This window comes from Panthera uncia, chromosome B1 (genome assembly GCF_023721935.1).
Source record: "Panthera uncia isolate 11264 chromosome B1, Puncia_PCG_1.0, whole genome shotgun sequence".
Taxonomy (NCBI): Eukaryota; Metazoa; Chordata; class Mammalia; order Carnivora; family Felidae; genus Panthera; species Panthera uncia.
In genome coordinates, this window is record NC_064811.1 from 168772143 (window position 1) to 168784807 (window position 12665).

General features: G+C 45.8%; 1 protein-coding gene across 4 annotated transcripts in view; it reads left to right on the forward strand.

Annotated features, from left to right (window-relative positions):
- DOCK5 (dedicator of cytokinesis 5) overlaps positions 1–12665 on the forward strand; it is a 195985-nt gene that overhangs the window by 115926 nt on the left and 67394 nt on the right. For all 4 annotated transcript variants that reach the window (XM_049631601.1, XM_049631600.1, XM_049631603.1 and 1 more), the window contains 7 exons: positions 33–122; positions 2034–2134; positions 4178–4312; positions 7316–7427; positions 8092–8162; positions 8746–8852; positions 11220–11356. In XM_049631601.1, coding sequence (XP_049487558.1) covers positions 33–122; positions 2034–2134; positions 4178–4312; positions 7316–7427; positions 8092–8162; positions 8746–8852; positions 11220–11356 — 753 coding nt within the window. The remainder of the gene's footprint in view (positions 1–32; positions 123–2033; positions 2135–4177; positions 4313–7315; positions 7428–8091; positions 8163–8745; positions 8853–11219; positions 11357–12665) is intronic.

Sequence of the window (12665 nt, forward strand, 5' to 3'; positions counted from 1 at the left end):
TATGACATAGCCTTTTTTTTTTTTATCTTCAGTTTTTGCAAGATACGCTAGATGCACTTTTTAACATAATGATGGAAATGTCGGACAACGAAACCTATGACTTCCTTGTGTTTGATGCACTGGTAAGCAGTTTTATTCTTGCAACTGGGTGGTTTCCAGTATCTCACTATTATAAATGACTGCAACGAATATTCTCCTGCATAAATACTTGTATACATCTCTCTGATTGTTTCTTTAGCCTAAATTCCTAGAATTTAAATTAGAAACAGCTTACTTTAAAATTGCCAGGGCGCCTGGGTGGCTCAGTCGGTTGAGCGTCTGACTTCGGCTCAGGTCATGATCTCGCGGTCCGTGAGTTCGAGCCCCGCGTCGGGCTCTGTGCTGACAGCTCAGAGCCTGGAGCCTGCTTCAGATTCTGTGTCTCCCTCTCTCTCTGCCCCTTCCCTGCTCATGCTGTGTCTGTCTCTGTCTCTCAAAACTGAGTAAAGTTAAAAAAAATTTTTTTTTTAATTGCCTAATTATAGGGGTGCCAGGATGGCTCGGTTGGTTGACTGTCTGACTCCAGCTCAGGTCATGTTCTCACAGTTCATGAGTTTGAGCCCCGTATTGGGCTCTCTGCTGTCAGTGTGGAGCCTGCTTTAGATCCTCTATCCCCTCTCTCTCTTCTCCTCCCCTGCTCGATCTCTCTCTCAAAACCAAAGGCACCTTTGGGGCACCTGGGTGGCTCAGTGAGTTAAGCCCTGATTTTTGACTCAGGTCATAGTCTTGTGGTTCATGGGTTGGAGCCCTGCATCGCGCTCTGTGCTGACAGCTCAGAACCTGGAGCCTGCTTCGGATTCTGTGTCTCCCTCTCTCTACCCCTCCCTCCCTCCATCTCACTCTCTCTCTATCTGTCTCTCAAGAAATGAATAAACATTAAAAAAAATTTTTTTTTAATTACCTATTTATAAGCCAGGAGATACCAGGATGATCGTGGCCGTGTTGTGTGTTCGCACAAGGGAGACTGAATTCTTACATCAGAAATGAATATCAGTCTCATTATGCACAACACATAGCACAGCAGACAATTAAATAGGCCACACCAAGTACTTAAACATACAGCGCATTCCAAACCCTGAGATCTAGACAATGAGAGTTGATGTTAAAATCTTGGAAGGGCGCAAATCGTACTGGAGTGGAGGAAGCAGACACATCCAAACCAAGCATTGTTTTCTCATTGTTGAGGTGAAAATTCTATGTAGATTTACCTGGATGTTGCAGCAAATGAATAATAGGTATTGCACCAGCTTGGAGAAATTGATATATTCAAGAAATGATCAGGGTGTTAAAGATGTAAGATGTTAAAGAGAATAAAAGCTACAGCGAAGTTCATACCTGGCCAGATTTATGGGAAAGAATGGTTGTGGGTTCTAGGGGACGAGGTCTGAGGTTCTCCTGGGACAGAGCAGCTGGCAGCGGTTATATGCAGGCATCCCCCGTGGTTTGCATTCTTCTGTGTTCGGTAGGTGCAATGTGGTTATTTGTAGATTACATGCCTGATAGCGATAACGGTGACAGAAGAAGGGGAAATTGAGAGGCACCTCTGATGAAGTTCAGTTATTGAGGGCACTCGTGCTGCAGTCAGGACAACTAGGTCATAGAATATTTCAGTAGCTGTATCCTTGGGTTAGAGTTTATTTTTTCCACAGGATTCCCCTTTCTGCATCTTCTGACTCTCCCATTTTTTTTTCCCCGACTCATGTTGCTTGTGCACTGGCCTTTCTTTAAGACAGTGAGCTCTCTGAGGCCAGGGACGCTGGCTCTTATTAGGTTCCTCAGAGCATTTAGCTCAGTGCCTGACACGTGATCGTTCCTCTATTGACGTTAAATCAAAAGAAACTCCAAGACTTCACTTCAGCTTTGGAAGAGTAGAGTGGGAACGCTACAAAAATGGTCAAGAAAGAAAAGAAGGCACCAGGATGTTAACAACCAGCTTATTGACAGAATGCCTGGGGCCGTACAACGCTGCTATTCATATTTTTTGCCTTTGGCAGGTATTTATTATTTCACTGATTGGAGACATCAAGTTCCAGCATTTTAATCCTGTCCTTGAAACCTACATTTACAAGCACTTCAGTGCCACTTTGGCATACGTGTAAGTATTCAGGGGAAATACCTGACTATTCAGTTGGAACCACCTGGATTATTGGGTTTGCACTCTTAGGGCTGGGTTGTTAAGAAATGAGAAGGATATAAGCTAAGTAAATGTGCCCCTAAGTGCAGAACCTTGTTCTAAACTTGCAGGTGGTGGGGCGCCTGGGTGGCTCAGTCGGTTGAGCGCCGACTTCGGCTCAGGTCACGATCTCGCAGTCCGTGAGTTCGAGCCCTGCATCGGGCCCCTGTGCTGACAGCTCAGGGCCCGGAGCCTGTTTCAGATTCTGTGTCTCCCTCTCTCTGACCCTCCCCCATTCATGCTCTGTCTCTCTCTGTCTCAAAAATAAATAAACGTTAAAAATAAATAAATAAATAAATAAATAAATAAATAAATAAATAAACTTGCAGGTGGAAAGAGGAAACCATCTAAGTATTCCAACCCTGGTAAAGGTATTAAATTCAGTCCCTGCCTTCTGGCAAGTTCCAGAAGAGATAAGGCTATGTTTCTTGAAGAATCCAGAACATATGTAGATGAGGAGTTGAAGCCACTGGGAACACAGTCAAGAACAGAGATCATACTCAGGATCTTAGGAGAGTTGGGTGGCATTGGGTTTAGCATGAAACCCCAAGGGGATCAAACAGTGGATTAAGCAAGACTAAGTCTGGGAGAACTGAGGATGTTGCCCTCACCCCTACATCACAAGTGCTTTGTAGAATTCATTACTTACAGGATATGAGAAGATAGCATTTTTCTTTTATACAAAGGAAAATGGTGTTTGCCTCCTTTCTGTCTTTGGTTTATGGCCTCTTGACTAAGGAAAGCAACTGCCATTCAGCTCACCATGGCATTGTATGTGGCCTTCACCCCCACCCCCTCACATTCCAGTTATCGTACCAGGAGATGTGATAAAGAGTGACAGGCATGTCACTAAGATCGTCAGAGATCTCTTTGACAGTGCCTTATGCCAGGTCATGCCAACTACTGTTGACGATCTATCGGTCTGACTGCTGACCTGATTTGCCAGGTCGGATCATAGATCCCTTATGTCCTTTCTGAGCTAAACAAGAAGGTTCTTGGTTTTATTGGCACAGAGGTCCAGAAATGTTATAAAACATAAATGACAGAAAAGAGGCGTTATGTGGCAGATTCACCAACCAACACAACGGACATCGTGCCCACTGGATGGGGAAAAGCCGCAGATGGGCTCGTGATCGGTTTCTTTCCATCCAGTAGCCTCCCTTTCCAAGCGGGTAGTACCTGCAAGGGAGGAAATCCTACCGCTGGATCTTCATTACACAGAGCCAAATGCAGCACTCCTGGATGTAGAAATCTGGGTTTGATTTACAAGGCTTCGTCAGCTCTAATTGTGTGCTGTGGATTTTTCCTAGTACTACAAAAACCCAGAGATTTACAGAGGGGCCAAAATACCTGTCTCCTCAAACGTGGGAGTTAGAAAAAGATGTAAGAAAATGCCTCGCCTCGGACAAAGAGCAGTCTGACATCTGAGCATGCTTCTGTCTGTTGGGATGCTCAGAAACCATGGGTATTCTCATCAAACTGAGCCCAAGTCCGATTGAGCTTCTCCCGCAGTCACTGGAGTGTTGCTCTGGCCCCATTTTGGGGATCCCAAAGAGATGAGGCACACTGGAGAGAATCAGACTTCTTGCAGGGTGACTATGTTAGGCAGATAGTCCTTTCCTTACAGGAATGACTGAAGATGTCTGTAGGGCACCCTGGAGATTAAAATACCTTCATGATTTCAAATGCCCTCACTTTCATTTCTTGATCCTGTTAAAAAATCCTACAAAGCGAAAGAAACCATCCCCTATTTCTATGCATAAGGGAAGCTCCAAACCCAGCAGCAGTGAGGAAACAAAGCTGCAGATGAATTTTATTTCCCTGCTCAGGGCCTTTTCTAGAAGAGATAATAGTAGCTGTGACCTCTGCTTCCTCAGTATGCCAGGTTCCCTTCCTAGATAGCATCCCCCAAACCTGAGTACCACTTGACCCCATTGACATTTTTTTCTTTCTCACCTTTTTAAGGAAACTCTCCAAGGTACTGAACTTCTATGTGGCTAATGCAGATGACTCCAGCAAGACAGAATTGCTTTTTGCTGCTCTGAAAGCCCTAAAGTACTTGTTTAGGTTCATCATCCAATCGAGAGTACTCTACTTGAGGTAATGGTAGCTGTAATAAGATGTCTATGCTGTCTATTGTCTCTTCATGGACTTGTCCTTAATTCTCACGCTCATGTTCAGCTCTGTGAGTCATGGTTGGCTCATGGAATTGCCACATTTCAGAACTTCAAGGCTGAAGATGGAGGTATAGACCCTGAAACCCCTAGAGAGGCCTGCGCAAAGTCCTTCCGAGTCAGAATTTCTAGGGCAGTAATGACAACAGGACTTGGGGATGTGGGTGACTACAGTGTACGGCTTGGTGAAAACCTTGGTTGGCGATGACAGCTCTAGGAAACAAGGTTGCTGTGGCAAGACTACCTTTAGCACAGTAAAGGACTTCGTGATGATACCGGGTGTACAAATCTAGGATTGTGAGCTCTTGTTGGTGGTGGATGGTGAACGACAGCAGTTGTCTGGGGGAGATGTTTCCTCAGGTGTGTGTTTCTTTACTGACGTCATGCTTAGCTAGGTGATGAAACTAAGCCACAGAGATAGGATAATTCACACCTTGAATTTCTAGAATAACAGCTCCGTCAAAAATAGCCAAGACGAAGAATGAGAAAGTAACTTCTCGGGGAATGCCCACAGCCCCGTGCCATTGCTGCCTTTCAGTAATTGCAGGATTTCCAAACTGTTAAAATATATTGTTAAGACAGGTTTGGAAACTGGACAGATAGCATGCTAAAATGTTATTTGGAATAACACTGTAGGTGAGAGGGTTTCAAGTTTAGATTTGAGCATTTTTGTTGTTTTTAACATGGTATGTTTAAAAAATCATAAAACTAAAGACAAACAATTACCATTTAAAAAGCTTGTGACATACTGTATAGATCAAAACATTTAATTAGCTTTACTAATGAAAGGCTCTTACCAGTCAACAAAAGAATGATCAATGCCCTTGAATAATAGAAAACAAAAGCAGATAATTTACAAGAGGCAAATTCAAATGGTAAATTAAATTTCTTAAAAAATAGTCACAATATCAAAACGCTGTCTATACACACACACTATTCTTATCTATACAATTGATAAAGATTAAAAATCTTTGTCCTTTGATGAAGTTGGACAAAAATCGGTCCTGCATTTTAATGCTGATAGGAATGTAAATTTATTAAGGGCAGAAATGTGGCACCATGAATGAAAAGCAAAAACAAAACAAAAACCACAAAAAGCAAAAGAAAATACCACGTTGGTTACTAATAGCCCATCTAAGAATTTATCTGATGGAAAGAAATCCATCAGCTAGTGAACAAAGATGAATGATAAAATATGTATATTCAGCCCTTTAAAAAAATGTTAATGAGGACAGATAACGGTGTTCTTAAATAATAAAACTAAGGCATAAGACATAAGTGCAATATGATCCCATTTCAAAAATATAATAGGTTCGGAAACTAAAATTTTAGTAGGAATAAAATTGTAGGTAAGAGGGTTTTAAGCAGGCTGTTTTTATTCTCTCTTTTTAAAGTTTCTACATTGGTTTTGTACATTCTTATACTTTTTAAAAACGTTTAATGACTTAAAAGTTCAGCTGGGTGAGAGACACTTCCTCCTTCCCTAGCAGAAGAGAGCAGGGTTTACCCAAACCCAGGATTATACACAATCTCTTTAGTCTCTCTCTCTCTCATCAGACAGGCTTCCTTTATAGCTAGTTCCTTGTGTTTTGCAATTATGTTAAATTTCCACGAATTCAGTTAGGGCCTGGAGTGTCCCACTGAGGGAGCATTCCCTTATCGGAAAGTTTGTACAGTGAACTCTGATGTCCAGCAACGAAAATCATCATAAAACCACAGAAAGAAAACCGTAATTTATGAAATTGAGAAATTTTTTCCACTGATGATTCACTAGGGTGCCACCTGACAGTGTTGCAGCACATCTAAACCATCCTTTTCAACATCATGTAGGAAGAGAACAGTGGAAAAGCCAAGATTAGTGTGGTTAAGTAACCCATGAAATTAACTAAGGGAGTTGCTGTGTTGAACTTAGTCCCTGAGCACCTGTTTATAGTTGTTCCCCTCCACCCCCCTGACTTTTTCTCATTAAGGAAGAACTTGATCTGAGAAAGAGAGCCTAGAAATCTACATTCTCTGGCTGCTTAGATCTGATAGACACATCAGTTTACTGGCCCTGTCCAGGGGCTGCAAAAGAAATGTCACCACACCCCCACCTCCCACCCTGTTTGCCCTCATCAGAGCTTACGTTCCTCTTCTGAGCTCACTTCTGGGCTGAAGTTTACCTCCATTGGGGAGACACCTGGGGAGAATTAAAACGGTAAATTGCCCACCGTAGGGCACTGAGAACTCCATCTTCATCCCTCGGTCTTGTATTAGCCCCCCTTTTTTTAAGTGCTGGCACATAGGGTGCCAAATGTTGCTCTGGGTGTTGGAGATCTAGCAGGGGATGAAACAAGGCTCCCGCTCTGACAGTGCTTGTGGGTTGTGCGGAAGCCAAGGAGGCAGAGTGAAGAAAGCGTAAGATAAATTCGGATAGGTAAGGGCTGACAGGGGAGGGGCTGGTGAGATGATAACCTGGGAGGGAGGGAGGGAGGGAGATCTCTCCATGGGTTGGTGTTTGGGTTGAGACTGAACCGGGAGAGGCGGCCTGGGCAGGAAGAGGCGTGCAGGAGCGGGAACTGCTAAGGCCAGGGTCCTGTGGGGCCTGCGTGAGGAGTCAGGAGAGGCCAGTGTTGCTGGGGCAAGGGGAACTAAAATGGGAATGAAAACGGGGAGTGGCAGGCTAAGGACAAACGAGGAAGGGCCAGGTAAGCCGTGGTCAGGAGCTTGGATTTCCTCCCAAGTGGAATGGGAAACCCTCGAAGGGTTTCAGTCGGAGAAGCAGTAAAATCTGGTTTACGTTTCCAGGGATCCTCTCATCTCCTAGGTGGAAAGTGGATTATCAAGGGGGAAGACGCATGGACCGCCAGCGTTGCTGAGGCAACAGATCTTTTTGAACATGTCTTTTTAAAGACGGAAACCTGACTGCTTTTCTCTTTCCCTTGTTAAGATTTTATGGCCAAAGCGAAGATGGAGACGAATTCAATAATTCAATCCGCCAGTTGTTTTTCGCTTTCAATACGCTAATGGACAGGCCTCTGGAGGAAGCTGTCAAGATCAAGGTCAGCGTGGTGTAGCACGGGTGCCCCTTTCAGTGCTGTTGCTGAGGATGCTCGGTGACAACACAGACTGGGCCATGGTGGGAGAGAAACAAAGTGAATCATAATTCGTGGAAAGCTGGTGAATTTTAGAATGACTAAAGAAAGCTGTTAAGGGAAAAGCCTGTGTGTTAACTTTTATGTACATTTGTGTTCTCAAATATATTCTCAAATGGCAGTTTGCCAAAGACAGACCATCCTTTGAGGAGCTCCTGGGTGGCTCAGTCGGTTAAGCATCCGACTCTCAGTTTCGGCTCAGGTCATGATCTCATGGTTTCGTGGGTTCGAGCCAGATCTGAGCTTTATTATTTCTTCTTTGTTGTCTATGGCCACTTTGTGAGGGAGACGTCAAGATTTTAACTACCTCCTTAGATAGAAAAATGAATTCCAAATAGTGCCTGTTGGTAATGAAGAAGGAAAAAAAAAAAAAGCCATGCCACCTGACGTTTAAGGAAAAAGATTTTAGGAGATCACATCTAGCAACATTGAGCTCTCTTCTCCAGTGCAAGATCATCCGTTTCCAGTTCCCTATGTTGAGCCAAGCCTTTTCTTCCTGGGGTTAACTAGTACATCCTGTATTCATTCTGCTTGGCAACTGAATTTGCCTTTTTGTATCTTTTTCTTACAGGGAGCAGCTCTGAAGTACCTTCCCAGCATAATTAACGACGTCAAACTTGTGTTCGATCCTGTTGAGCTCAGGTAAATAGCAAAACACATTTGTTTGTGGACTTTACCAGAGAAGCAGCTCCCCGCTTGGCTGGGGCCTGGGCTGCTTACGCGTTCTCGTATTCTTCTGACCCCTTTTTGCGCTCCGTTGCTGTGGAAGATCTAAAAGGAGACACAAAGCCTGCCCCTGAGAGAGATTTGCACTTTCTCTGGGGGAATCAAGACGCGCAGACATGAAATTAACTACAGAAGAAAGCACATAATGATACGCTTCCAGCCCCATACCTAAGTATCCCGGCTAAGTCAGATGGTGAGCGACACCGGAGCGAAGTCAGCCAGAAAAGGATTGTGCAGGAGTGTTAAGGCATGTCCGCAAAGCCAGGATAGATGTGACCGCCCTCTGACAGTTTACATGGAGGCAGCCCCGAGGCTGAGCGCTGTAGCACTCACGGAATGCAGTCTTGCCTTTACTTCCAAGGGACAGACTCTCAGGGTGTCTGGGAGAGATTTCCAGGTCAAACTCTCCATGCCCAAATCTCAGAGTAGAGGGGAATCGTGTAATGATACCTTGAGCGTGACGGAGGGCAAATACCAACCTCTGGGGTTTCTTTTGCAGCATGCTCTTCTGCAAGTTCATTCAGAGCATTCCTGACAACCAGTTAGTTCGCCAGAAACTTAACTGCATGACCAAGATAGTGGAGAGCAATCTTTTTCGGCAGTCGGGTACGTCTTCACCAACAACTACTGCTTACCGAAACTCCGGGCATGCTGCTGCTTCAGCCAATTTTTTTTTTTTTTTTTTCAATGTCAGTGATGTCCTTGCCAGTAGAATTTTAGGACTTAGGGACCTCTGTAGAAACCGGTTTTAAGAAGACGAAGTCAGTTCAGTATTTCCAAGAGTATCTTAAAGAACAGAATCATGCATTTTTAATTTAATTTAATTTTTTTTTTTTTTTTTTGAGACAGAGAGGGTGCACGCACGTGAGTGAGAGGCAGAGGGAGAGAGAGAAGCAGGGTTCAATCTCCCCCAAGGTGGGGCTGGAGCTCTCCCGAAGCAGGGCTCGAACTCAAGCCACGAGACTGTGACCTAATGCTTCACCCACTGAGGCACCCAGGCGCCCCCCAGAATCATGCATTTTTTAATGAGAACAATCCAGTATTTCGTTAATTAGAGCGCTTTGTCCTAAAAATGGACCCCCCAGAAAGTAGCAGGCAAGTAGAAAGACAGTCTTTTTAAACAAATATGTCTTCTTCGACCTGTACTTACTGTGTATTCTGGAAAGCCACGGGTCGGTAGTGCAGGGGTGTGCTGGGGCCATCTGTCCCAGCTCAGGAGAGCATATTAGGTGGTCTCTCTTCACTCCATGCTGTCATGTCACGTGAGGAGCTGAAAATGGACCACGGTAGAAGTATTTATACCACAGAAATTGGCAAAGTATTTATACCACAGAAATTGGCAAGCACTGTGAGTTACAGGTTTGGGGGGGGGGGTGGGGTGGGGTGTGGTGGGGAGGGCTGTTAGTTGGGAAGCCAGATCACCAGCATACGACTGGAAAGGCAGAGGGCACGGAGGAGAGAAAACTCTCACATGGATGAAATACTCTTCATTTGGTGAGTAGAGGGAAGGCAGTGCAGCCACCGAGTTTAAATCACTGTGCTCCTGTCCCAAAGCTGAGAGGAGGAAGAGGTCCAGTAGCTGGTCTTTCCCAAAACCCAAGACTTGCAAAACAGGGACAGCTGTGGGAACTACTCCCAGGTCAGGGGCTCCCAGAGGGTGAGCCCATGTTGCATGTGTTGCCTGGAGGGTCTGAGGACCCGCAGAACTCCTCAGAAACAAGGAAAGGGGAGTGGGTTATCGGTGGAAGGCCTCCTGGCCTCGCCCCGGGGCTAGTTATGTAACTTCGGCCACACGAGGAGCCTCCTGTGAGTCAGCATCCATCTCCATGGAAGGAAGATGCTATATCATATCAGCTATATCATATACCTATGATATATCAGCTATATCATATAGCATACCATGCTACATCATATCAGCAGCCCCTTTCGGCTGTGACACTTCCCAACCCCGTGGATTTCTGCTGAGAGGTTCCAGCTGTCGCAAGGACACCGTTGGAAGTGTGCGCAAAGCTGGTGAATGCTCTTAAGTAGAAAATGTGATGTCGTGAAACATCTTAACATGCCGCGCCGCCCGTGCCGCTAAGCGTGCAGAACGGATAAATGAGATGTGAGAAGGATGGGGTGTTTTGCAAGCATGCACCGCGTGGTTCTAGTTAGAGGAAGTAATCTCACTGTTAACAGTTATTTCCGTTTGTGGCCAGGATCTCTGGCCTCACCATAAAAATGTTTTATAGTAGTGAAGATCCCAGAAGAAAGACATCATAGAAAGATAAGCCCTTATTTTGTGAAGTGCATGCGCCTGCAAAACTATGATCCAAATGTCCTCAAAACACATTGACAGGTACTAGTCAAGCTCACTCAGTATTTATATGAATCTTAGAGCAGATTCTCTCCATTAGGTGGAAGCTTTCAAACATTAAGTATAACTTGCTTAAGTTTTTCATTTCATACGACTCAGCATTCAACGAACAAGCTGGCGTTTTTTTTATTAAAGCTAAAGAAATTGTTGAATACTTCAAACGTTTTCGCACAGGTACCCGTGACAGGTGTAATTTTCTTGGCTTTTAAAATCAAGTCACGGGACTTGCGGAGCCTGAGTGGCTCAGTCGCTTAGGCGTCTCGGCTCTTGATTTCGGCCCAGGTCATGATCTCACGGTTGTGGGATGGAGTCCTGCGCGAGGCTCTGTGCCGAACGCGGAGCCTGCCTGGGATTCTCTCTCTTTCTCCCTCTCTCCCTGCCCCTCCCCCTCCTCAGAGCAAATAAAAAATAAAAACATCAACAAATAAAAATCAAGTTACAGGACTGAAGTTTCAGGCTGCTGCCTGCAGGGAATCAAGCCCCACTGGGTGGAGCCAAGAGGTCAGCTTTGGCTGCAGTGGGGGGAGGGGGCGGGGTCAGGGAGTTGCCCAAGAAGCTGGGCAGTTCAGGGGGTGCTGCCGCAGCCCGTGAGCCGCGTGCATCTTCCCCCCCAGAGTGCAGAGATGTCCTGCTGCCACTGCTGATCGACCAGCTCAGCGGCCAGTTAGATGACAACTCCAGCAAGCCCGACCATGAGGCCAGCTCGCAGCTTCTGAGCAACATCCTGGAAGTGCTGGACAGGAAGGATGTGGTGAGTTGAATCGTCACTGTCACCCGATGCACACCATAGCACAGGCTGGTCCCTTCGCCTAGGGCAAGAAGGACTTCACGGCCTTCCCTATCTGAGGGCCCCACCCAGGGGGCTTAGAAGCCTGGCTACTGGGGCAGGCTGCGGCTGGTTTGGGGGTGATCGGAGAGGCTGCTGCTCGCTAGAGCCTTCTCCGCACATCGAGGTCCAGGAGAGTCCGCTTACTGCTCGCGCCAGCTGCCACTGCTTCTCCAGGCTTGTCGCCGGTGGAGATCCCTGAGGGGACTTCGAAGAACCGGAGCCCTGTTTAGATGTTTTCAGCAGAAACCTTGGCCCTCCAGGAGTATTGTAGACATTCCTGAGCTTCTGAGCCATTCTCAGTTTAATGTCCTCACACTGATCCTTCCTTTTTGGGGCCTAGCGGCCACAGTGCACTTTCTTCTCTCGCATCTCCTCTGTGACCTAGGCATCCCTACTCCCCGAAACCCTGGAGCTGCATCTGCCTGGATTTACCATGTTCTAGAGATAGCACAGCCCTTAGCCCAGCCATGGCCTCCTCTAAAGAGGCCGCAGAAGTTAGCAGAGTGTGTTCGGTTGAGCACAAACCTTACTCCCCACCCCCCGCGATGGCTACGTGGCGCCAGTGTTCCTATAGAGCAGGGAAAACGCTCTTGGCTTTGCCGAAGCCCGTCCTCTTACCAATATCTTTAGGTTCGGTTCTGCTAAAGGAATTGAAGAACACTCTGTCCCTTTTCCCGTAGCAGAATTCTTAGCTCGCCTTTCAAAGTCAACCCCAGGATGGCCACGGGCACGCCTGCATTTCTGCTAATTCACGCCTCAGCCACAGAGGTCCCGGACGACGCCCTTGCCTTCTCTACCTAACCCCACCCTCAACCCACCTCGCTGTTTGTACTATTTATCTGATACTAATTATAGGTCACGCCCCTGCTCCTTTGTTCTTAAATGGGTTTCTAGAAAGGACATAAAACACAATAGGTTTCCCCAAGGAATTTTGTGATTGGACTCCTAACCAGGTATTTTACAACACATAAATAATGTGACCAACCGTATCATGATAATAATATGTTCAAAAAGTAACTTTTATGACTCAGTCATCAAAATACTAAAATGAAGCTCAAAGCTGTAGTTGGCAACAGTGAGTGTACTGGGGGCTTTGGTTTAGGCAGAGCTCCGGTGTTCTAGAAGTGTATCTATATGATCCAGAGTTGATTGGAAACATGGGAATCAGGCTGCTTCTTTTCTGGCTTCTTTTCTGGTTTCAGCGTCAGCACATGTAGTTCTTTTCTTTCTT